This window comes from Zootoca vivipara, chromosome 9 (assembly GCF_965207765.1).
Source record: "Zootoca vivipara chromosome 9, rZooViv2.hap1.1, whole genome shotgun sequence".
Lineage (NCBI taxonomy): Eukaryota > Metazoa > Chordata > Lepidosauria > Squamata > Lacertidae > Zootoca > Zootoca vivipara.
Genome location: NC_142592.1, coordinates 7,929,251 through 7,956,161, shown reverse-complemented (window position 1 = coordinate 7,956,161; position 26,911 = coordinate 7,929,251). Strand labels below are relative to the sequence as shown.

At 42.6% G+C, this 26,911-nt stretch overlaps 1 protein-coding gene across 3 annotated transcripts in view; it reads right to left on the bottom strand.

Moving 5' to 3' along the window:
* SLC2A13 (solute carrier family 2 member 13) overlaps window positions 1-23,634 on the bottom strand; it is a 111,515-nt gene extending 87,881 nt beyond the window's left edge. For 2 of the 3 annotated variants that reach the window (XM_060279394.2, XM_060279396.2), the window contains exons 1-2: window positions 22,720-23,623; window positions 92-251 (exon numbers count right to left, since the gene is read on the bottom strand). In XM_060279394.2, coding sequence (XP_060135377.2) covers window positions 92-251; window positions 22,720-23,311 — 752 coding nt within the window. In that variant the 5' untranslated portion in view covers window positions 23,312-23,623. Of the gene's footprint in view, window positions 1-91; window positions 252-22,719 lie in introns of all 3 variants that reach the window. The other variant, XM_060279395.2, reaches the window with a different exon arrangement.
* Window positions 23,635-26,911: the final 3,277 nt, after the last annotated feature.

The window sequence follows — 26,911 nt, the reverse complement described above, 5'->3', positions numbered from 1 at the left end:
ACACACACGTTTCACACACAGAGCATATGAATCTAAATGGAAGTGCAGCTCTAACTTTACTTTCAATAACAAACAAAAAAATTACACTAACCTCCATCCATCCTTTGGAAGGTAACTGAAGGCTCCATCTATAACGCTTGCAAAGAACTGTCCTCCTGTGATGAAGAGTGTGTTTATAGTAACTAATCTGCCTCTTAGATGAGGTGGAGCAACTTCTGCAATGTATACTGGGACTGTCATAGAAGCAATACCTGGAAGAAAGTAGTTAAAATTCAGTAGGAACCTGTTTACAAATAAAAACTACAATATTATTTTATCATTGGCATGTGTTATCTACAATCATAACACTCAATCATAAACAGGAGGAAACGTTCTACTTTTCAAATAAGTAATCACACGAAAGTATATGCTATATAAATACTGTATAGCATGTTTACAGTGCATCTGAAAGATAAGAGTTCCAAATGGAGGAGAAATCATTTGATCGTGAATACAGCATAGAGAATTGCACTGCAAGTTGAAAATAATAAGATAAAAGAGATTGTCAATAGATAAGCAAACAGAAGCTGAACTTGTAGGACACAGTGATGACTATTTATATGTTTGGAGGGATTTATATCCCGCATTTCATGACATAATACAAAAGAACAGAAGCAAACAAGATAGCCAACTAAAAAAGGAATGAGTTGTAAGCAATCCATTAAGGGATATCTGTAACCATTAAAAAATAATCAAAGGCAATTAAAGCCTAATAGAACAGGGCATATATCATCTGGCACCTAAACATATCTCAGCCCAATATCAACCCTACATTATGACTCCCTTATACTGGTGTATTCCCATTGACATTAACTAAATTACCAGCAGGCCCACAAAGCACTTTATTAAAATAGATTTCAGTAACAGGCATCTAATCAAATTGCTACAACTTCCTAAGAAAAAAGTAAGCTGTTTTTTTGTGGCTGTATTTTTTATGTTGTGTTTTTTCCAACTCATGTCTCAAAGCACACCTCATACTTAGAGATTAGTCTAAGTGCTTAGAGAGTTAAGAATACAGTCGTACCTCGGGTTACGAACACCTCAGGTTACGAACTCCGCAAACCCGGAAGTATTTTCACTGCAGCGCGCGGTTTGCACATGCGCAAAGCGCGGAAATCGCAGAAATTGCGCCTTGCGCATGCGCAAAATGACGCTTCGGGTTACAACCATTTCGGGTTACGAACTGCATCCCGGAACGGATCGTGTTCGTAACCTGAGATACCACTGTATTATAATCTTATATCCATCAAAAACTTACTTGTTCTGCCAATTCACCTGCATCAAGTCATATGCTAGAAACCAACCCCTTTTCGAAACCAAAGCCAGAATAACTTTGCTGCCACATACACCCAGACAACACCATTACTGGCCCCAACAACATCCAACATACCATCTCAGGATTATTTAATTGCTCATCTTCTAACATCGTGTATGCCATCAAATGCCAACAGTGCCCTTCAGCTCTCTAGATTGGACAAACAGGCCAAACCCTACGCCAAAGGATAAATGGACATAAATCTGACACCAGGAATCACAAGACAGAGAAACCAGTAGAAGAACACTTCAATCTCCCAGGACATACTATACAAGATCTCAAAGTAGCTGTCTTATTACAAAAGAATTCCATAAATAGACTGGAAAGAGAAGTTGCTGAACTGCAACTTATTACCAAGCTTAAAACCATGGAGAGACCAGGTCTGAATAAAGACATTGGATTCTTATCTCATTATACATGGTAAAGCTATCTTTAGCCATCTCACCCCTTGCTTTTTCCTGTAAGACCAATTGCAGTTGTTAACAGTCGTCAACAGCTATCAGTCAGTCAATCACCCCTCCCACCACAAGGAGGGAGTAATACCCCTCCCCACCCTCTCACTATATATAAGCATCTGGTGACTTCTGTTTTAGTGTATTTGAAGAAGTGTGCAAGCACACGAAAGCTCATACCAATGACAAATTTAGCTGGTCTCTAAGGTGCTGCTGGAAGGAATTTTTTTATTTTTTATCAGATACACTTTGTCTTTGTCTTCACAGGGAAGACCATAGAGCAGATCTCTGTGCCTGAACTAACTTTTGCAGAAATGGAGTCTAAGAGTTAATAAAAAATATTATTATTATTATTTTTAAAAAATGCTAAGAAGTCCAGTGACCCACTGAATTGCAGCTGGCCCATACTTTATCTACACCGAGCTTGCAAAAATAATGTAATTCCAAGTGAGTTGAGCGCCGGGCAGCCTCTGTGGGACAAGCTGTCTTTTATATGAATTATGCCCTTCCCTACTCTTGGTTCTCAGTTTGGCTGTCTTGGCACGGATTTTGTTGCAGGACAAATATCTTGAACCTAAGAATACTAAGATTTTTAAAGACAGTAATGTACAAACAAAAAAAGCTTTCTTTTGAGCAGCCTCAATAAGCTGAACTGCCATGCTATGTTCTTCAACCTTGGGTACCCAGATGTTGTTGTGTACAACTCTCATCATCCCTAAGCTATAGCCGAAGATGATGGGACTACATCTGGGCAGCCATGGTTGAAGAACACTGTGTACTGAGCTTGCAGGACTCTGCAAGGGACAAACTGGAAACATGCAGCAGAAACTCTCCCAGCAGCCATTTGTACATGTTACAACCAAGGCGAAATCCTTTTCATCTTCAAATGCTTTGTGATAGATGAGCCCAGGCTACTCATATCAGCTTCTCCAATTTGTGGCCACCGTTCAACAGATACCTGCCAGCAGCATATTGTACATGGTATTATGCTAGCCAAACAGATGGCCTAAACCACCAATTACAGGAAATTACGAGATAGGATAAATTGAAAGATACAAAAGAGCTGGTTATGGTTTTCAGTTCCACACAACAAAGTTGCTGAAACCTTTCTTCTGCCAACCCTGCCCCACCTCCATGTTAAACTGATATGGGATGAAGGGGTGCAAGTTAATGCTTATGGACACAACTATGGTTAGAGCCAAACTAAACATTACAAAATGTGCATAATCTGCATTGTCTTTCTATATAGTTTTTCTCTGTCTTCTTTCTAAGACTTGGCTTCTCCCTGCCAGCCACAAATCAAAGGGATGGCAGATGGTGATTCACACATTATACAATGTTTACATTACACATTACAAGGTAGGAGGAACGGTGGCAGCATTGAACATTTTAATGTCTATTTTCCCCCTTTAAGATCCTCCAGCTAATTCAACTTGTTAACATTACATACTGCTTTTCAAAGTCTATCATTCTCATTGTGAAATGTTTGCGGCATGGCAAAATATTTCATTCTAGAGAAAGAATTTGTAGTGGATACTAGTTTTTAAGTGATGTACACGTTAATGAACAACCAAGAAAATATGGCTGCTTAGCTATACTCCTAAGAGCCAACTCCCAGGGGCCAAGGTCCCACTGTGTCCCCCTCCATAAAGTATTTGATGGGGCTGCACCCCCAAAGCCTTTTATTAACTTTTAGACAAAATAATACAATACGGAAAACTTGGGTTCATGTTCAGAATGAAGAGACCTGTGACATGCTTCAGAAATCTACCAGAAATGACAGGCATTAACATGAAGTAAATCAGTTGGCAACCTTTAATATTTGCTAATGTTAGCAAGCTTCTGATATCGTATGTCCTAAGATGATCCATTTCTTACAAGAGAAATACAAAAACTTGGTTGTATAATCATTCATTTATGCATTTTATTTGTATGCCACTTTTCCACACACACAAAAATCATGCTCCAAGTGGCTTACAACTAATAAAACATGAATACATTTCAAACAAGCACCACAAAAAAACATTTCATAATGACATAGCGCAAAAAACAATAGCAAATATAAAGGTAAAGGTACCCCTGACCGTTAGGTCTAGTCACAGACGACTCTGGGGTTGTGGTGCTCATCTCGCTTTATAGGCCGAGGGAGCAAGCGTTTGTCCACAGACAGCTTCCGGGTCATGTGGCCAGCATGACTAAGCCGCTTCTTGCGAACCAGAGCAGCGCACGGAAACGTTTACCTTCCCGCCAGAGCGGTACCTATTTATCTACTTGCACTTTGACGTGCTTTCGAACTGCTAGGTGGGCAGGAGCTGGGACCAAACAAAAGGAGCTCACTCCATTGTGGGGATTCGAACCACCGACCTTCTGATTGGCAAGCCCTAGGCTCAGTGGTTTATTTTTAGACCACTGTGCCACCTGCGTCCCTTATAGCAAATATACTAATATACAAAACCCCAACATTTCAACATGATAAAGATAACAAGATTACTTAAACAACACACAGCATCCAATAGTGAAAATAACAAAATATGTGTCATATCAAGAACAGGGCTTACACTTAATGAGTTAAAGAACACATCCACCAACTCATGTTCCAGATGTGGCTGTGAAGATAAGAGGCAGGACACTTCAAAGTAGTGCTGTTTCTTATACACATTAACTGAATCAATTGATGTCATATCAAGCAGTGCACATTAATTTATGTGAACTATATTTAGATAATACAGGACATTCCTAACAAAAGATAGTTAATTATCCCCGTGTTCCAAAAGGGGGTGTTTAAATTACACCTTGGCATTTTCCAATAAGCTTTTGTTAGGCTAAATAAATGCAGTTGCTCTGGGCAAGTACATAAGCATTAGTATAAAGGAAGAAGCTATGAATATAACAGCCACTGATGTAGGGTCAAAAACACTCCATGCAAGATTATCTACTTTGAAACGACTTGTTTCATAAATTAAATTAGTGGTATAATTCAAGAAAAATTCAAGTCAGATTAGGCAACTGGAAGGATGGTAGACAAATCTTTAAAATGTAAACAATATAAGTGCAGTGTTATGTTATTGCGCAGCTAAATATTTTAGGATATGACCAGCCAATCACCCCTCAGATTTAGTTTTGTGACTTTGCCATTAACAAAATCTGACTGGTGACACAGCATTAAATGCCACATTTATTATACTATTTTGAATAGTATTAAAAAGGGGTGCAGGTGGCACTGTGATCTAAACCATTGAGCCGCTTGGGCTTGCTGATTGAAAGGTTGGCAATTTGAATCCCCGCAATGGGGTGAGCTCCCATTGCACTCCTGCCAACTGACCAAGGCAGTTTGAAAGCACACCAGTGCAAGTAGATAAATAGGTACCGCTGCAGTGGGAAGGTAAACAGTGTTTCTGTGTACTCTGGCTTCAGTCATGGTGTCCCATTGCACCAGAAGTGGTTTAGTCATGCTGGCCACATGAGCCAGAAAGCTGTCTGTGGACAAACACCAGCTCTCTTGGTCTGAAAGCGAGATGAGTGCGGCAAACCCGTAGTCGCCTTTGACTGGACTTAACCGCCCAGGGGTCCTTTACCCTTTACTATTTTTGAGTGGCTAGGATCATTCAAAAGCCAGAGGAAAGTGGCACTAGGAACAGCAACAACACAGAGGAGGAAACAATCCCTGTAAACATATAAAAATATAAAGGAACTACACTAAAGGGGGTTTTCAGGAAACAGTGCACCCATTGAAAACCTCAATTTCTCCCCAAAATTAATAGGCTACACTTCAGCTCAGCCCTCCCAGCTACACTGGTTATAAAAGATTACCTTTAGCTGTTCAGAGCGCATCAAGTTCTCCAACTTGCTCTTGCTGGTAACTAATGAAGTTCTACCTTTTAAACAAATATTTAATTTGAGTATGTGCTGCCTCATCTCTTTCACCTGCTGGTTAGCAAACTCTCAGTTCTAAGTCACATGGGATGAATAAATCCTCAGGCTTTTTGCTAGCTGCTGGGCAGAAAGGTCTATTAACACTTCTGATTTTTCCATCACCTGCATGACAGTTTGAGATAAGAGTTTTTACTGTTCAATTTCAGGATCTGGAAGGAGTGTTAATAGATGCAGTAGAAACGCAGAGGTGGCAGGGTGTGTGTGTGTGTGTAGATTCAACAAAATATACTATAGTACCTTCTGCACAAAAAAGCCACCATTAAAACTGGCATAAGAACTGCTTTCACCAGTTGTTAGAAGTTGAGTGTGGCCTGCCTGCTTCCCTATCACATTGTTAGTATCCATCTGTCTCAAAATACAATAGACTTCACCTCTGGGGGTGAAGTCTAACTGCTGTGATAGCAACACCGAAGTGACCTCCCTATGGCACTAGCCTGGGCAGTGTGTACGGAGGTCCTGGTGGCAGTGACTAAATTTTAGTCAGAGTAGACCCATTGAGATTAATGGACCTAACTTAGTAATGTTCATTCATTTCAATGGGTCTACCCTGAATAAAAAATAATTGAATATCACCATAAGGAACAAGTGATTTAATCCTTCTAAGTGTTTACTTTGGGTGCAATAGCTTTCCAAGCCATGTGCCCATTACCTTTCATCATCTCCCTTTTGACATTTTGGCTGGTTTTTGGCTGGCTGAGATGGTTTTATGCTACTGGTAGTAATCACACATTTTGTTTCCTTCTGCTGCTTTTATCTGTTCTGTTTTATCTCGCTGCTTAAACTTTTGTATTTTTTCCCATGTTGCATTGTTTTAGATGCTAGCTCCCTTACATTACTTTTAGGAAAATAAGGGTTGTAAGTCTTAAATAAAAATATTAACAACACTAGTCTAAACTATTACATTTGGAATTTTTCCTTTATATGTATCTTTTTTCATGGCAAATTGAGCCAACATGGTATAGTGGAAGTGGGAAATCAATGCTTACATCTACATTACTTTAGGATTTTACAACATGACCATTAAGGTGAGTGCCATCATATTTTCACCTGCCTGAAGCCTTGTGAGCTCTTGAGAATATTATACAAATCCAAATGTTCCAAACATCACAGGGAGAATAATTTGAAGAGCTTTTAAAACCAATTTGAACTCCACTTTTATAGTATGTATTTTTTAAAATAAAAAAACAAACCTGAATATAAATATGTTGGTCGACATTTATCTCATAAAACTGAATCATGACCATCTGTCAGACACGATAAAAGCTACTTTAGGTGTGGGCATTATAAATAGAGTAAGCTGCATATTGTATTTATTATTATGAGGTTCCAAATGAACCCACGACTAGCTACTCATCACGGTGCAGAAATTTAGGAAGTGTAACTTGGCAGGATCATCCATTGAGCCCATATGGATGGTCCTGTACTTCAACAAGGATATTTACTTTCCATCACATTCTATTTTAGCCAGCACTATTTTGTACAGTTACTACCATCTGCTGCTTCTTCAAAATTCTGAACACTTGTTACAGCCCAATCTTATGGCCATTTACTCAGAACCCAGTCCCACTTTGTTCACTAGTATTTAATGCCAATTTCAGAAGAATTGCAAATCCATAAAGATTGCACCCAACAGAAATATGACTCCTGTTTCTAAGCAAATAAAATTAAGCAGCATGGTTCAAAGATTTAAAATATGCTCTTAGGTAATATTCAGTCTCTTGTTGTCCTTGTTGTTGGCATCTATCTGTCTTGGGAGACAATGGAAGAGTGTCCTTCAGGGGTAAAATCAAACTGTTGGAGAGTTACAGCACCTGCTACAGCTGTAGAGACCAATATGGAAGAGACATGTATTGTTGCAGCAGGGTCAGATGAAGCTATCCGGTTTTGCTGCTAAGGATACACAATGGTGTTTCTTCTGTCTGTGCTCCACCCAGCGGTCATCCCTCCTCTGGTCACTGCTGTGGATACACGAACTGCCTACAAGGACTGTGATTGTCTGCAAGGGATTTCCTTATGGCGGGGTTAATGTTGCCAGCCTTCATGTCAAGATCGCAGACATCTTTGTAACACAGAGTTGGTTCGCCAAAAGCCCAAGTGCCTGAAGCCATCTCCCCATAGAGGATGTCCTTGGTGTTCCTGCCATATGAATTCAATAAATAAATCTTCCATTCTGTGGACATGACCAAGCTGGCGTAAACGTCACTGAGATCAGAGTGCAAAGATGCTGGGAATGTGGACTTGGGAGAGCAGATCAGTTTGTTCTGCTAGGCAATGCTCAAAAATTTCCCACATATGAAAGGCATTGAGGCATCGCTCCTGGTGGATGTAAGTTGCCCACGACTCTTTCCCATAAAGCAGTGTGCTCAACATGCAAGCCTGGTAGTCCTTCATCTTGGTATTGGTCATTAACATCACATTCTCCCATACCCTTTTGGAGAGGCGAGCTATTGCTGTAGCTGCCTTGCCAATACAGTGGAACCTCGGTTTATGAACACCTCGGTTTATGAATTTTCGGTTTATGAACGCCGCGGACCCATCTGGAACGGATTAATTCATTTTCCATTACTTTCAATGGGAAAGTTCGCTTCAGTTTATGAACACTTCAGTTTATGAACAGACTTCCGGAACCAATTACACCCATGCTTCAGTTTATGAACGCTTCAGTTTAAGTACTCCGCGGACCCGTCTGGAACGGATTAATCCATTTTCCATTACTTTCAATGGGAAAGTTTGCTTCAGTTTATGAACGCTTCAGTTTAAGTACTCCGCGGACTGTCTGGAACAGATTAATCCACTTTCCATTACTTTCAATGGGAAAGTTCGCTTCAGTTTATGAACGCTTCAGTTTATGAACAGACTTCCGGAACCAATTGTGTTCATAAACCGAGGTACCACTGTACACTTGTGCAGCTCAGCATCAATGGAAAGGTTGCTGGTTATGGTTGAGCCCAGGCAGACAAAATTGTCTGTTGTCACCACTGCTGATCCGTGTTTGGATTACCCACATTAAAAAAAGGTTTTTAAGTTCTCAGACTTGCTTGGGGGGGAAAGGCCCACTTGATGTGCCACTTCTGGAAGGCTAGAGATTGTCTCACAAGAGCATCCCCGAGCCTTGCTGAGGTGGTGCGCTGAGCAGACATTGCCCAGAAAGCAAAGTGGAGAGCTTAAAAGCTCTTTTTGCTCCAGGTAACCACAAGTGGCTCCTTCATGGATCACTTGTCATGGCAAAGCTGCCTGAACAACTCAGAGAAGCTATGAGTTATGCCGTGCAGGGCCACCCAAGATGGGCAGGTCATAGTGGAGAGTTTTGACTAAATGTGATCCACCTGGAGCTGGAACCAGTTATCACCAGATGGGCAGCATCGAATCAGATTGATTATATTCTCTTCAGCCAAAGATGGAGAAGTTCTATACAGTCAACAAAGACAAGACCTGGAGCTGGAGCCGACTGTGGCTCAGATCATCAGCTTCTTATAGCAAAATTCCAGCTTAAACTGAAAAAAGTAGGAAAAACCACTGGGCCAGTAGAATACAATCTAAATCAAATCCCTTATGAATACACCGTGGAAGTGAGGAACAGGTTTAAGGATTTAGATTTGGTGGACAGAGTGCCTGAAGAACTATGGATGGAGGCTCGTAACATTATACAGGAGGCAGCAACAAAAACCATTCTAATGAAAAGGAAATGCAAGAAAGCAAAGTGGCTGTCCAACGAGGCCTTACAAATAGTGGGGGAGAGAAGGCAAGCAAAATGTGAGGGAGATAGTGAAAGATACAGGAAATTGAATGCAGATTTCCGAAAAATAGCAAGGAGAGACAAGAGGGCCTTCTTAAATGAGCAATTCAAAGAAACAGAGGAAAACAATACAATGGGAAAAACCAGAGATCTGTTGAAGAAAATTAATGATATGAAAGGAACTTTTCATACAAAGATTACCATAATAAAGGACAAAAGTGGTAAGGACCTAACAGAAGCAGAAGACATCAAGAGGAGGTGGCAAAAATACACAGAGGTATTATACCAGAAAGATATGGAGGTCTCGTACACCCCAGATAGTGTGGTTGCTGACCTTGAGTCAGACATCCTGGAGAGTGAAGTCAAATGGGCCTTAGAAAGCACTGCTAATAACAAGGCCAGTGGAAGTCATGATATTACAGCTGAACTATTTAAAAATTTAAAAGATGCTGCTGTTAAGGTGCTACACTCAATATGCCAGCAAGTTTGGAAAGCTCAGCAGTGGCCAGAGGATTGGAGAAGATCAGTCTACATCCCAATCCCAAAGAAGGGCAGTGCCAAAGAATGCTCCAACTACCACACAATTGTGCTCATTTCACATGCTAGCAAGGTTATGTTTAAAATTATACGAGGCAGGCTTAAGCAGTATGTGGACCTAGAACTCCCAGAAGTGCAAGCTGTATTTCGAAGGGGCAGAGGAACCAGAGATCAAATTGCAAACATGCGCTGGATTATGGAAAAAGTTAGAGAGTTCCAGAAAAAACATCTACTTCTGCTTCATTGACTACGCAAAAGCATTTGACTATGTCGACCACAGCAAACTATGGCAAGTTCTTAAAGAAATGACCACCTCATCTGTCTCCTGAGAAATCTCAATGTGGGACAAGAAGCTACAATTAGAACTGGATATGGAACAACTGATTGGTTCAAAATTGAGAAAGGAGTACGACAAGGTTGTATATTGTCTCCCTGCTTATTTAACTTATATGCAGAATTCATCATGCGAAAGGCTGGACTAGATGAATCCCAAGCCAGAATTAAGATTGCCGGAAGAAATATCAACAACCTCCGATATGCAGATGACACAACCTTGATGGCAGAAAGTGAGGAGGAATTAAAGAACCTTTTAATGAGGGTGAAAGAGGAGAGCGCAAAATATGGTCTGAAGCTAAACATCAAAAAAACCAAGATCATGGCCACTGGTCCCATCACCTCCTGTCAAATAGAAGGGGAAGAAATGGAGGCAGTCAGAGATTTTACTTTCTTGGGCTCCTTGATCACTGCAGATGGTGACAGTAGTCACAAAATTAAAAGACCCCTGCTTCTTGGGAGAAAAGCAATGACAAACCTAGACAGCATCTTAAAAAGCAGAGACATCACCTTGCCGACAAAGGTCTGTATAGTTAAAACTATGGTTTTCCCAGTACAGTAGTGGTGTATGGAAGTGAGAGCTGGACCATAAAGAAGGCTGATCGCTGAAGAATTGAGGCTTTTGAATTATGATGCTGTAGGAGATGCTGTAGGTTGGGCAGTGTTCTTGAAGCTACCAACATGAGTTTGACCAAACTGTGGGAGGCTTGGGATTTGATTTGTGCCATTTTAACCAGTCTGCCTTCTACCACATTTGGCTGAAATCGTGCAAGACAAATGCATGTAATTTGAGAGATTACTGAAAAACAACCCAAGTGGCAGAGTAATAAGTGATTGGCAGAATTGTGCCCTACTAGTGTTTGGCACTTTCAGATTTATTTCAACGGAAGGATTAAGCATATGCTGAAATCTCTCCTATTCATCCACAGGTTTTAAGAGTGCTTTACTTAAGTTAACCATTTGTAGAATTTCCACTCTACCTTCTTGTAGCCTGTCTTTCTTATAGTATGCCATGGTGTTTCAATATCAATTTTGCAGCATAGTTATAAAGTGGTTAGGAGACCAAAGTTAAAGGTATTTATTTGCCAGGATGCCACAGTGGCTCATTCATGCTAAACTGATTTGTAAAATTAGGGAGAATGCAGAGGTAATAGCATGAATAGCAGAGCAAGTACAGCACCATGAATAGCAGAGGAAGACAACTCCTGTACTTTCATATATGAACCAGTCTCAGGCTTTGCATTTTAGCGTGGAAATTTCCCAAAATGCAATCTCCGCAGCTAATTCAAAAGGAAAAAAGCTTCAAGGGACTCCTTCTACATATAAAGCTAGATTTTAACACTACAGACTTAGCCACTTTAGAGGAAATCGGACACTGAAGATGCAAGAGAATTTATCCAATATTAAACTTCAAGTGCCTTCAGCTTCTTTTTTTGCTTCTCTGCAGACCAAAAGACACTTTCATTAATAATTTTCTTTCAATTTTGTGCTCATGAACTACACCCTAGGCTTGAGTGTGAATCATTGTTATTGAATGGAAAGTGATTGGGAGAGGGAAAAGTTGGATAAAAATGTTGCATTAAACTCACTAGAAAGTTAACATTTTGAAGGAGGTATATTTTTATCATGTACCTACTAAACCAACTGTTTAGGAATAGTGCTATACAAAGCAAAAACGAACAAGGATAGCATTTTTAGAAGCGTATTTATTACAATTAATTATATTCTGTCTTCCTGGATACAAGTCCTTCAAAGGCCATTTACAAGTCACATTTAACTACTTTTTAAAAAATCACAATAATATGGACATACTGGTGTCATCTAGGATCCTTCCATCATGGCAACTGTTGGTAGCATAGCCGAGTGACAGACTCTATCATGGGGAGGTGATAGTCTTGCCAGAACAAACCTTGATGTCTCCTTCCCTCTTTCCTGGTTTGTTTGAGGTTTGTCACAGTAACAAAAGGCTTTTTCCACTGACAGCTACTTATCAAGCTTTATTAATATGAGGGACTTTAAGAAGGTAGTTTGCATGTTCACTTAGACACCAGCTTTACAGACCTTAAAAAGTCCTTTAAAAAAGGTCCTTATTCCACAGGTTCAGACACAATTAAACACAGGAGTGTTTAATTAACCAAACCTGGTAACCTCCAATTCAGAGACACACTCAAGTCAATTTTTGTCCAGTGTTCAGACACTTTCCATTGGGGAGAATAAAGTGATTAACTTTATCTTCCTTGGTCTAATGACTGCTCCTCAAGCCAATAATTAAAGAGAACATAAAAGCAATGAACACCGAAGGCAAATAAAGGAAAAAGACAAAATCGTAATACATGAAGTCTAATCATAGCTGCCAAGTTATCCCTTTTTTACAGGGATTTCCCCTTATGCTGAATAGGCTTCCTCGCGAGAAAAGGGAAAACTTGGCAGCTATGAGTCTAATCTATTTTTAAACTAGCCACAGCTTCTGAATATAGCTTATGCCCCTACAACATGTAAAAGTACATACATCAAGTGTCCTATCCTATGACATGGGTGGTTAACATTCTCAGTTAATACTTAAATATTTTTCATTTTGGGTTAGGAGAGGTAAATAAACTCCAAGCAATTACCCAGCAAAAACACATTCGTCTATAAGCAGACACTGAAATGCTGAAAAACCAATGCCGTCCTGAGGAGTACCCTATCATACCAATACTCAGGTTTGTGTCAGCGCCACACTGGCCTGCTTGAAGCTTAATAGATGTTATGAACAGTTTTGCAGGTAGCAATAATAAAACATGCATTTCCAACTGTGTGGCTTCTTGCTACCTAACATCTTTTTTTTAAGTGGCTTTTACTCTGCTGCAGGGATGCACATTAATTTTATTGTTCTACTGGTTTCATTGGATATGTGAATAAGGAATATGCAAGGAACAAGTCTCTAAAATCACCATCAGATCAGTAGGAAATGAATGCTGGTTGCCTTCACTACAGGAATATTACTACACCCTAATTAACACTAGCAAATGAAGGGAGTGCATGAATTGCTCCTGATCTTTTAGCCATGGTGAAGAGATCAGCAGCATTACATCTGCACCAGCTCTACATCTATTTGGGCAACAGTCCGCCCAAGGGAATAGAAAAAGTGCTGCTGGTTGTCTGGGTAACCAACCATTTCAAGGCTAACTAAAACAAACTTATAATGCAGCTTCCCAATGACACATGTCACTTCACACTCAGTTGCCAAAGAGCTCGCTGCTTGACAGAATGCTGCATTATCTTTTTCACATCACCATGCAACAAAATGAGAAACCATGGAACAACAAAACGCATCCCAGTGGAAGGGTTCTTGTACTATGTCATTAAAAAATGAGAACTGTAATCAGATCTCAAAGTAGATTATGTGTATAATTTCAGAGATTTAATACACCGACATGAAGCAATACTCAAAGTGCAATGAATCATGTCAAACATCTGCTTGCTGTTTTCCAGGCAAAGAAACAATGCATATTACCAAAATGATTTGCTAATTAATTGCACTTTCCAAGTTGACTTCCCTGGAAGCTGACATTACTGCAGTCATTAAGAATCTGAAACTGTTTTAGCATTGAATTTAGCACTGTTAAATCTCAAAAGTATTAGGTTTCCCCAAATACAAACAGAATCATAAAACAAATGTAAAGGACTAGTAGAAGTGGACAGAGAAGCCACCACAACCCTCATTGCCTCAACTCTGCATCTTCCCCTTCTACTTATCCCCTACTTATCTCAAGCACATACACAAAAAGACAAATATCTATGTGTGTGTGTGTGTGTGTGTGTGTGTGTGTGTGTAAAACTGTTAAAAGGGCATGTGGGTTTGTGTCCACTTTTCTCCAGAACGGCTTGACCGATTGTGCTCAAATTTTGACACAACGTCCAAAGCGAATGTGCAAAGGTTCCTATAAAGTTTGCTAAGACAGATGTCACACCTGCACCAGGTAAAACCCCCAAACCCTGTGTTCAAGAATGCACAACTCAGCCTAAAGTGCTTGCTGGGAAATAGAACCCAGAAACTGACAGTTCCTTTTCCAAGGGTGGGGGCCAAGGTATGGAGATACAGGGGGAGGGTCATGGGTTGGGCCAGGTTGGGAGGAATCACAGGGATGAGGCACAACGCGGGGGGCGTAAAAACATAGCCCAGGGGGAGGGACACATCCTCCCCCTTTCCTGGGAAACGAGGACCCTGAGTCAGCCACAGCTTGACCGATTGCGCTCAAATTTTGACACAATGCCGCATGCGAATATGAGCGCAAGCCCATACCGTTTTCAAAGACAAATGTCACACCTGTGCCGCATAAAACTCCTAAAACCCTGTGTTTCAAAACACACCACTCAGACGAAAATGCATTCTGGGAAAAGAACCAGGTTTCAAACCAGCGCCCCCTAGTGGCGGCTACACTGGTACTACACCTATATAGAACCTATGGAACCTTCCCTCTCAACAGCACCTCAGCTGCTGTTTACATACTAGGCCAAAGCCTTTACAGACTAGGCAGAATGGAGGTACTAACTTGCCTGGGTAGGGGTTGGGGGGGAGGGGACGGGACGGGACACGGTGGGGCCAGTCACAGGGATGACCTGGGGGTGGGGGGTAGAGGGGGCGTGATACGTCATGGGACGGGACAGGTTGGGGGGAATCACAGGGAAAACCCGGGGTGGGGGGAGAAGGGGGCAGCATACGTCATGGATCGACACAGGGTGGTGGCAGTCACAGGGATTAGCCACGGCAACGCATGGCAGGGCCAGCTAGTTTTCAATAAAAGTTGTTCTATTGTATATACTATAGAAAGCATCTAAGCTGGACAGAAATGGAAATTTAGCGTATCTATCTACTGTGCTTCTACTTGCAAAACATGAGTATCTCAAGTCCAGAGTTCTCCAACTCCAGCATGCTACGAACAGAAAAAATTGGATATCTCCACTGTTCTACTACTATGTCAGTAGCACCCTTCTTGCAACAAGTCTCTGGATTTTCATTACATTCATGCTTAAACATTCCAAATATTGATCCCACAGACAGAAATAGGGACTGCAATTTCTGTAGATTTCCAATTATTCTGCTCAAGTTTTTCACCTTCAAAATATCTGTCACCTTCTAAGGGCAACATGTTATACAGCAGTCAAGTAATTTGAATAACTTACACATCTTAATTTAAATTCATGTGCATCTACTGATTTCCCTAATGAACCAGAAGCAGTTCAAACACTGGAATGCTCATTATGCAGCTTCCAAAGAGGAACAGAAAACCCACACTTCATTTGTATGTCTTACAAAGCAGTCCCTGTACAGAAGATGTACTGAAGAACACCAGTCAACATAGGTTGACTGTCAAGTAACAACAGAAATCTGATCATGCATTAGTAATAAGCATCACTCTCATTATTTACTGCAGACACTGGCTGTCAGTACATAGCCCCCATTAATTTGGTAGCTGCTGCACTTTACGTTTGACCTCTCGTACTGTAATCACTCCTAGCCACACTAAGTGGATGGAATGGATTTTTAAAATCAGATTTAAAAAACAAAAACAAATAAAGCTTGTTTCAAAACAACCTAACTTGAAAGGAAACAGAATAAAAAATATGCTCGTCTTAACTTAGGTCTTAAAAATTATTCATAAATATCTGCCAAACAAAGAGTTAAAAATTAGTGGTGTTTTGAATAGAAAAATGAGATACAGTAGTATCATGTACTGTATCATGCCCAGGCTTAGGGAGTAGCAACTCACAAATCCTAGAATCCAGGGTATACCCTCCCATGTATCAGGACATCTGCTGATGCCACCTTTCTACTCCTTTTTATGCCTTCGAACTACTTGAGTTCTGCACTATTTTCCGTTGTCTAGTTATGACTAATAATTTATTATTTATACCCCGCCAATCTGGTTGAGTCTCCCCAGCCACTCTGGGCGGCTCCCAATTGAATATTAAAACAATACAGCATTAAACATTAAAAGCTTCCCTAAACAGGGCTGCCTTCAGATGTCTTTTAAAATTAGGATAGCTGCTTATTTCCTTGACATCTGATGGAAGGGTGTTCCACAGGGCGGGTGCTGCTACCGAGAAGGCCCTCTGTCTGGTTCCCTGTAACCTCACTTCTCGCAATGAGGGAACCGCCAGAAGGCCCTCGCCGCTGGATCTCAGTGTCCGGGCTGAATGGTGGGGGTGGAGATGCTCCTTCAGGTATACAGGACCAAGGCCGTTTAGGGCTTTAAAGCTCAACACCAACACTTATGATTTGACTAGTCAACCAGCGTAGGTACCGTATGTACTTTCCATCTCATTCTATTTTGTCCAGCGTGATACCTGGATCTGTGTTAGAGCCCTGCCTGTGCAAATTTCCTCAAAGTCAATCCTACTTTGTTCAATAGTTTGAAATACGTATGCCCAGGATTGCAACCTTCACCTTCAAGCAAGTGGTCTTCCTCCATATGTAATACCCTTGTACAGAGTCATGACTGTCTAACATGATAATGAGAAAAACAAGTCACTTTTACAGTGATTTCTGTCCGGCATGGGCTTCACACATCAGCATAAGCAACTTGAATTTGGATTGATATCAAATTGGAAACAGTGTGCTCATTCACTATAACTTTTGAACTTGATGCTTCAAGAAGGTAACATCTTGGGCCATTCATAGCTACAATTATTTTTATATATCACACACAGAATTCTTAACTGGAGATGGCCATCACATACCAGAACTCACTCAGTTGCTTCACTGAGTGAATCCGTTTTTTCAAGAGGAGAAGGAGAGGATACCCACTGGCAGAGAAAGGTGGGTGCGGGGGGGGGGGGGTGCGGTATGCACCAGGTGTCAGCCGTGAGGGCAGGTGATATTGCCATGCTACCACCCCCCATGCTCACTGCGCGGGTGGTGCCCCTGACGGGTGGCATGGCACTAGGGACGATGCTGCCGCGGGCAATGCTCTCCGTGCCCCCAATGCTCTCCGTGCTAGGGACGCCCCCCCCGTGCTCGCCACGCAGGGTGCCGGGGCAGGTAGCTCCACCCCTGAGAATACCCTCAGTCAATGTCAGAGGCATTGTAAATGACCATGCTGCAGTTTGTTAAGAGTGCTAGGAATTGTAGCCTTGTAAGGGGTAAACTACAGTTCCCATGACTTAGGGGGAGGGGAAGAAAATGTGCTTTAAATTTAAAGCATTTTTTAAAAAAAGCATTTAGCAGTCAAACTTCAAGGTTCAGTTTTGGCAAATAAGAACTTTTACCATACAACAAGGCAATAAACCTTTTATTGGCAAAGGCAGCTGGATTCTTTGTTTCTCCCCTTTCCATCAGAATGCCACAAAATCACTGACACAGGTGTGCTGGCTATTAAGTTTTGTGAACTTAATTGCAAAGCTGCTCTACTGAACAACAGTCAACATGAATTATAATGTCTAGCACTTTATACTAATCAACTAATCTTTGCCTGCTGAATAGCAGTTATTTGGCATCAATTCAGTATCACCAACCATGTTCATATTGAGAGCAGTGGTGACAATTTAATAAGGTACCACTATTTAAGAGTACCTGTATTTAACTCAGTTTTTATATATCAAAACAATAAACAATGTTGAAAGATAAAATATAAAATCAGTAAAGACAATATGAACAAAGGACCAAGTTGGAAGCCTTGTCCAAAACATTAAGTCACAATACACACGAAATGAAAACTTCTACTAGTGCCCCATAGCTCAAGAAGACAGAAAGGATGAGTCAGTTTTCCTTATTGCTCTTTAGTGTTCCAACCTATTATGTCTAATTTGAACATACACTTACAGTTCAGCTATGTTTATTGGGGTTTTTTACAGCCCTCAAGAAGTTACTTAAGCCCCTTAGCTCCCTCTGATGGTCGATTTGACAATGAGAAAGTTAATTGTGATTTTGTTCAAGAACAGAAAAGAGGTCTTTAAATTTAGGGATATGGTACTACCGTAGAAGCACTCCAGATATTGGATTCCCAAGTCCCATCAGTCCCAACCTGCATGGCCAATGGTAACTTAGTCTAACAACCTCTAAAGGGCTACAGGTTCTCATCTCTGCTTTAAGTCTTGCTGCTGCTACTACTACTACCAGTATTTTTTTAATTACCCACCCTTTACCATAATGTCCCAGGATGGGTTACATCAATTTTAAATTCTGTATTAAAAACAGTTCAAAACAAATTAGTTACAGGAATAGTCACAGGAACACTTTATTGAAAACAAATTACAGACACAGGAATTACTCTAATACTTGAAGTAGTCTTGGGTTATTTTCATTTGGTTGGTATGATTACGTTTTTTCCACTAGCTGTTGTGTTCAGCTTATCAGAACCTGAAAATAATTGATTAAGCCTTTCAGAAATGTTGCATTCCACCCAAGAATTGAACTAATTATCTTTCTCTACAAATAACCCAGTTGACTTCCAAGTGACTCTCGCATCCTGCTACAATCCAGGTCCACTCCTGCTTAATTTTATACTGCATCAAGCACTTTTAAGACACCCTGCAGCCTAAAGCAGTTTTTTTTCCAGTTCTAATTATCTTACCACCAGAAAAAAACAAAGCCTGCTAAAGGCTACACCTATAAGCACACATACACCATCATTAAACTATTTCACTATTTTTCTAGACCATTTTACAACCAGGTAATCCACATCAGATACATTTGCTGAGCAACTAAGGCTGAAATCCATTATTCACACTGAAGTGGTTCCATCTGGTGACCTAGGACCACTGAATTAAATGGAATACTGTTTAAATCTATGCTATTCATGACTCAATGGGCAAATCTGGTTGAATCGAACAAATGAAGAAGGGCAGCAAGCCAGTGTTTCACTACCACTAAAGCGTAAATGTTTACACCAAAACCTGATAACTCAAACCTTTTAAAAGAGATATCATCTTGATTATTTTTCCTTTACAAGACATGCAGAACACAGACTGACACACAGGTTAGTTAGTCTATGTAAATTATATCAGTTTAAAAGTAGGTGCACATATAAAGAGAAAAACAATAATGTTCATTTTTACTTTTAAGACTAATTGTCAAATTACCATTTTTCCAGAGGGTTAGATACAGTCCTCTAACTGCACTTCAGTCCCAATAATTACAGTACCCAAAAGCTTTGCACAACAAAGAGTCAAATTGTAAACACACTAAATTATGAATTCCCAGAAATAGACACAGCTGAGCAGTATGAATAATTATGAATTATTACTCACGATTCATCAGCCTTATGCCAATACAATTACACTAAATTCTCAGAAGGAGTATTCTACAAACTCCTGTAACTGTTCAATGAATGGCTGAGAGCAGAGGCTCCCTCTATCTGTTTTCAAAAAGTTGTTGCTCTTTTTGAAAAGCACACCCCATGCTTCTGATAACAAAAGCTTGCAACAGTACAGCTTCACAGATGCAAACTGTGAAAAGCAATGCAACAATGGTTCTCAATTAGCTGGTTCTCTCTCCCAACAAGAAATAAGCTTGAAGTATGCATCACAACTGAGCAAGTTATTTTTTAAAAAGGAGTGTAGTACACAATTATGTAATGGCAAAAGAGGCAAGTGTGATCTCATGTATTTGTGGTACAGTACTTGTTCATTACAAGGTTTAGTTCTCATTTATATTGTCAAAGGGTTAAAAAAAATGGAAACAGGTTCTGCCCACAGGATCCAATTCTAACAGAACACATTAGAGAAGACAAATGGAAGATTGAAATCAGAATATGTATGACAAAGAGAACAGCATAGTGCTGAATGATCTCTAAGAATAAATGTAACTGAAGGCATTGGCTGAATCAGTGACAAAGTTTTCATACTGCAAACAGCCAGAAAAAAAGATATACTGTACCAAGAGACGACAAGGTAAATATGGGCAGAATAACAAAAGCACACAACAAAACCACAAACTTTTAAGATAGAGAAAAGAGGTTTCAGCAATAAAGAGGCCAATGCGAAGATAATATGTACAGTACTGTGACGAATACGAAGTTGACAGAGTTTAGGAATCTCTGGCTAATGCATTTTCAGTATATTCTTGCCATCTTGCCTTTGAGAGTACCTAAAGTAGACACCCAGACATACTTACCGTATATAAGTGTGTTCTACTTAAACGAAATTCCAAATGAAATGTTCAAAAATGAGGTAGAAAAGGTGTATGTGTTCCATTGCTAATAATTTGATCATCTGACCACCAATTATCACTAGGCTTTCTTCCTCAGCATTTTTCTACACAAATAGTAAGCTGTACAGGGTTGATGCCTGGGTTTAAAACTATATTCACACGGTTACACTCTCAGTCTAAGCCTATCTTAGAGAGTTATGGGGAAAAGAGAGTGTGAAGATCATATAGGCTTCCCTAAACCCCTTGCCAGAAGGACTGAATAAAAGTGCCATTTCTACATAAAAGTATTCCTTCTACAAAAATGTATGCCATTAAATGCAAAATCTTACACACATCTATATAGATGTCCCACTTGATTCAATGAGACTTACTCTGAGGCAAGTTTGTATGTTTGTAGTTTATGTGTTATCCTCTGTTAAATGACTTTAGTAAGTTTATCTTCCAGGATCTATCTATATATAAAAAAATGTAAACCGGCCATGTTTGCGTGTCTCCACTTTTCACCGAAACCGCTTGACCGATTGCATTGAAATTTTGACACAACATCACATGCGAATACACGAAGGAACTTATACAGTTTGCTTAGACAGATGTCACACCTGAGGCAGGTAAAAGCCAATTTTAAGGAACTCAACACAGCGCCATCTACTGGCCAATGACTATAATACATGACTCAGACAATTCTTTTTCCAAGGGTGGGAGCCAAGGAATGAAGATACAGGGGGAGGGGCCAACACTCCCCAGGGACAACAGAGGGAAGGGTATCCTACTGTCCTCCACTGGGGTATGGGGGCGTGGGCGGGTCCCGCTACTCAATTCATAAAGCAAGTTCTGGGAAAGCTCAACTTTCAAATATTGTGCATTACTGAACAATGGCATCATAAGAAACAGCAAGGACCCTTCAATATGCTAGGAGGGGAAAAATGAAACAGGTAAAGACTATCTGTTTGCCATTACTGTATGTACTTAAGCTTACTTAAGTAATGCTACACATTGCTTTCCCAGCTGTACAAATAAATGGTGGCTTTTCAAAGATGTGACATTTCTCTCCACAATACCATCAGTTGCACCATCTCAATTTTAACTCAGGATCTTTTGAGCCAAGGTTAGCACTCCTGAACATCTTTCAAAAATATACAGCACCGCTTTCAAGCAATGATATAATTGTATTTTGCCAGCTATCCTACATTAAATATTCTATGCTAAAGAAAACTCCACTGGCAGTGGCAACAATGATCACCTTTAAAATGAATTTCTGACTTGCAAAAGGACAATGAGAGAGGGCCACTTAACAGCACAAACTGTTCCCTTTGAGAACAGATAAACATAGGGCTTTACTTTCAAAAAGACAATTACAATGATGATAAATAATAATGACTAACATCTTGTCAACAACTTCCTTCTTACATTAGACTCAGGCTGTTCACTTGGCAGTAGACATTAAGAGCTGAAGTCTTAATTTCTAAAGTTATCCAGACTAGGCTTGTGTCATTTTAAAATGACACAAGAGATTTATTTGGTTATGTTGTGTTGTTACAAAATGAATAAAAAGAAATTATTATTATTTGGGGGGGACAGATGAAAGGTGGGTTGGGGAGAGCCATCTCATTGCTCTAAGCGGAAAAAGCTGAGGTTACAAGGGTGCAAACCCCAAGCAGTTTGATAAAGTTACCTGTTCTGCACTGCACACACCACACAATTGGGGGCGTTTTGAGGAAGAGGAGTTCTCTCTAGCCCCACCAATACTACTCTCAAGAAAAGTTTGCTGTATGTTACAACAGTGCTTTTTCCCCTAAGAATACTCAAGTGTATGCAGTACAGGAACCTTTTTTCTAGAAAAACCCTGGTTAAAAGTGTGGCACTTACTGTAACCACTTTATGGCGAGTACTGGCACCTTTTTCTCTAAGAAAAGCATTGGTTACAATAGCCGGGGAAACTCAACATATGTGCAAAAGAGGCTAGCTTTTGGGGGGAGGGGGAGAGACTTAAAAGAGGCAAGCTGCAATCCTATGCAAGATTCCTGCACGGAGCAGCCTCAGTCTACTTCCACGGAAACAAACAGGCACGCAGGTCTGTTGCAATGCCCCAAAGCGGAGCTGAAACAAGGTGCTTTGCGGCAAAGCAAAAAGGAGTCCTGGAGGGAAAGGGGTGCGCGGAGGATGCAAAAAAGAAAAAGAAAAAAAAGATGACAGCAATGATACAAGAGTTTTTCCAGGAGGACCCGAGGGGAGGGTCGCTTACCTATGCCCAGCCCCACCACGACGCGCCCGGCCAGCAGCGTCTCCTTGTCCTGCGCGGCCGCCAGCACGGCGGCTCCGGCCGTGAAGATGCCGCTGGCCAGCAGGATACAGGCTCTCCGCCCGCACCACCCGTTGAGGACGCCGCCGAGCAGCGCCGAGAGGGCGGCGGCGCCCACGGTGCTGGAGACCAGCAGCTCCTGCCAGAAGGCGTCCAGGTGGAGCTCCTTCTTGAGCAGCAGCAGCGCCCCGGACACCACGCCCGTGTCGTAGCCGAAGAGGAAGCCGCCCAGCGCCGAGAAGACCGACGCCACGTACACGAAGCTGGGCGTCTCGTCCCGCTGGAACTGCCGCCGGGCCGCCCGCTCCAGCTCCGAGCAGCCGCCGCTGCCGCTGCCACCGCCGCCGCCGCCGCCGGACGCTTGGCTGTGGAGGCTGGAGCACGACTCGGCGGCGGCCAGGAGGCTCCTCTCGCCGAGGCTAGCCGAGCCCTCGGCGGCGGGCGCCTGCTGCTGCTGCTGCTGCCGTCGGCGCTTCTCCCCCATCAGGTTGCTGAGGCTCTTCAGGGTATATTCCACATTGGCCTTGCGGGACATGGGGCAGCCGGCGCCGCCAGCCCTCTTCGGCGGCCTCTGCTGGCGGGCGCGGGAAGAAGCCCCCGGAGGAAGGAGCCCCGCTCGGGATGGCGGTCGGTCGGCCGGCCGGCGTGTGTCGAGAGGCAGCTCAGTGCAGGACTCGCTGCCGAGACGCCTCGCTGCAGCCGCCTCTCATCATCGTCGTCCTCGCGCGCTGAGGCGAAGGAGCCCCGCTCGCTTGCTGCCCACCGTCGTCGCCTCACGCCCACCGGGGCCTCGAGCGAGGAGGGAAGGGGCCAGGAGCGAGCTGCCACCTCAGCCAGTGACTGGCCCAGCGAGGAAGCGAGCGAGGCGGCCATGAGGCGGGGCGAAGGGCGGGAGAAGGGGCGTGTGTTTTGTGTGTATCCGCCCGCCTCTCGTTTTTTCCTCTTTTTATTTAATTTTTTTTTTTTACATTCTTTCCCTCAGGAAAATAAATAAATATCCCTTTCTCGTCGCCGCCGCCGCCCCCTCGCACGCACAGAGCAAGCGCGGGGAAGGCATATTTTGAGCACGCGCGTAGTGGTCGCTGAGGGGGGAATGGCCCAGCCTGCTTTGCCCTCGATCCTTCAGGGGGGAAAACCACGGCGAGGTCCGCGTGGGGCATTTAAAGCTGTGGCAGGGTTGGCGTGCGTTTGTACGCCCACGCGTCACGGGGATCCCGCCCTTGGAACTCTGAGCAGAGGCCGACGCCGCTGCTGCCACGGCAGGACTCGAGTGGGGGGGGGCAAAAATCAAGAGCCCCGCTCGGCAGGAGGGGCCCAAATGCCAGCACATTTTGAAGCATTCTTTTTTAAAAATAATAATATTTATTTGGTTTTTCAGATTTAAATTTTAAGGTCACATATCCAACATGCAACCTAAAAACAAGATTCCAACGAATCTCCTCCCCTTTGTGGGCCCTATTGTCAATCATTTCCTCCTGCATATTTTATAATAATCCAAAATTATTTTGTGTCCAAAATTCACCATTAAACTACAAGTGCTATTCCAATCCTACTAACGCTTTTAACTGTTTACAATGGTCTTTTAAGATAAGTTATAAATTTTCCCCGTTCTCTTGTTAAAATTTTGGTCTTCCTGATTTCTGATTCTTCCAGTCATTTTGGCCATTTCAGCATAATCCATCAACTTCTTCTTTGGTAGAGACTTGTACAGTGGTACCTCTACTTACGAATAACTCTACTTACAAATGTTTCTACTTACGAATGAAGCTCCGTCCACCATCTTGGATGTGGTTTAGATACAATTTTTTTCTCCCAATGCATTCCTATGGGATTCGACTTACAATTTTTTTCTACTTACAAATGTGCGTTTGGAACGTATTAAATTCGTAAGTAGAGGTACCACTGTACTGTATCTTCTTTCTATCTTTGGGTCAATAACATCTGCACAGCCGGGGTCGCATACATAAATAGTTTTTTCTGTTCCCATGGGATTTCGGCACCTATAATTCCTAAAAGGAAGGCTGGGGGGAGGGGGGGTTAGAATCATTTTTGTTAGGGATTTTAGGACAAGACCTGCCAAGGAAAATAAAGAACTTATTCATGTACGCTACAACAGTGGCAAGAGTCTTGTTAGCACAAAGATGGAAGCCTGAGGAAATCCCAACGAAAGAAGAGTGGCAAGAAAAACTGATGAGCATAGCTGCCAAGTTATCCCTTTTTTTAAGGGATTTTCCCTTATGCTGAATAGGCTTCCTTGCGAGAAAAGGGAAAACTTGGCAGCTATGCTGATGAGCTATGCAAGGTTGGCAAAGCTGACATAAACTACGTGAAAAGGACAACCGTGACTTAAAAGAAGAATGGGAACTTTTTACAAATTATTTTAAAAGACAACAAAAGGATTTGGACTCCTTGACAGGTTTTGGATAAACATCCACAATTTATTAGTAGAACGTATGATAGATAAGGTATGATAAAGGTAAAGGGACCCCTGACCATTAGGTCCAGTCATGACCGACTCTGGGGTTGCGCGCTCATCTTGCATTATTGACTGAGGGAGCCGGCGTATAGCTTCCAGAGCAGCACATGGAAACGCCGTTTACCTTCCCGCTGTAGCGGTTCCTATTTATCTACTTGCATTTTGACGTGCTTTCGAACTGCTAGGTTGGCAGGAGCTGGGACCAAGCAACAGGAACTCGCCCTGTCATAGGGATTCGAACCACCGACCTTCTGATCAGCAAGCCCTAGGCTCAGTGGTTTAACCACAGCGCCACCTGGGTATGATAGATATGTACAATTTTATAACATGCAGAAAACAACATGGGCGTAGGCAGGGGGGGCAGGAGGGGGCAATTGCCCCCCCTAGAAGCAGGGCCACTGGCCAGCCTGCCCCACTGCCCGCCCGGTGCCGTCTCCCTTCTCCCTGGCTGGCTGTGGGGCGGGCGGCGGGAAAGCACCAGAGCCGCGCAAAGCGTTTGGCTGGCTTTCCCTCCCTCCGCCCCACAGCCAGCAAGGGAGAAGGGAGACGTCCCTTCTAGCCGGCTGGCTGTGGGGCGGGCGGAGGGAAAGCCAGGCAACCGCTTTGCGCGGCTCTGGGGCTTTCCCTCCACCTGCCCCAGCGATTGCAGAGGGGGAGGAGGGGATCGGAGCAGCCCGATTTCGGGCTGATCCTGGCTCCCCCTCGTCCCTTCCGATTGTGGAGGGGGAGGAGGGAGTCGGAGCAGCCCGATTTCGGGCTGATCCTGGCTCCCCCTCGTCCCTTCCGATCGTGGAGGGGGAGGAGGGAGTCGGAGCAGCCCGATTTCGGGCTGATCCTGGCTCCCCCTCGTCCCTTTCTATCGCGGAGGGGGAGGAGGGAGTCAGAGCAGCCCGATTTCGGGCTGCTCCGATGTGGCCCCGCCCCCGCCCCTTGGCCCCGCCCCTTGCCCCCCCTGATTTTCATCCTGGCTACGCCCCTGGAAAACAATATGTACAATCAAATCAAAGAGGGGAGCTGAGGGAAGTCCTTAGAGGGTGGGAGAGGGAGGAATGGGAGGGGGAAAGGGGGAGAAATTGTAATTGGTTATGTAATTTGTTTTGTTTAAAAATTCTTTTCATTCCACACTTTCCGGTGTATTTCCCCTTCGCTATGCTAACCCCAAAAAGCCACTTTTGTTTGCTAATGCAACAGAGCACTTTGATCCATTAACTGTGCAACCCTAAATTTCTGGTATGTGCTGGAATCCCTCCTGTAAAATAGTGGCTCCAAAGTGAAGTTAAATGTTAAAGAAGGGCTTCCAGAAGGCTGTTAAGCCCAGAGTCTGAAATTACCTAACTACACTAGGGACAGCAGCTTGAACCACCAAAATTAAGACTGCAATTACTATTGAGTAAATATGAACAGGATCAGGCTGTAAAATGGCAATCCCATTCACGTTTGCCGCTTGAGTAGCTTGAGGCAAATCTCCCTGAGTACAGGAACTGCAGTAGAACAGGGATAGGAGACTTGTGGGCCTTCAGATACAGTATTTCCAACATTGCCCACACTGGTTGGGGCTGATCCGAGTTGCAATCCAACAACACCTGGAGGGCTCTAGGTTCGCCACCCCTTGGAATTCAATTCCCTTGCTTTTGAGTAGATTTTTGTTTTGTTTATAAA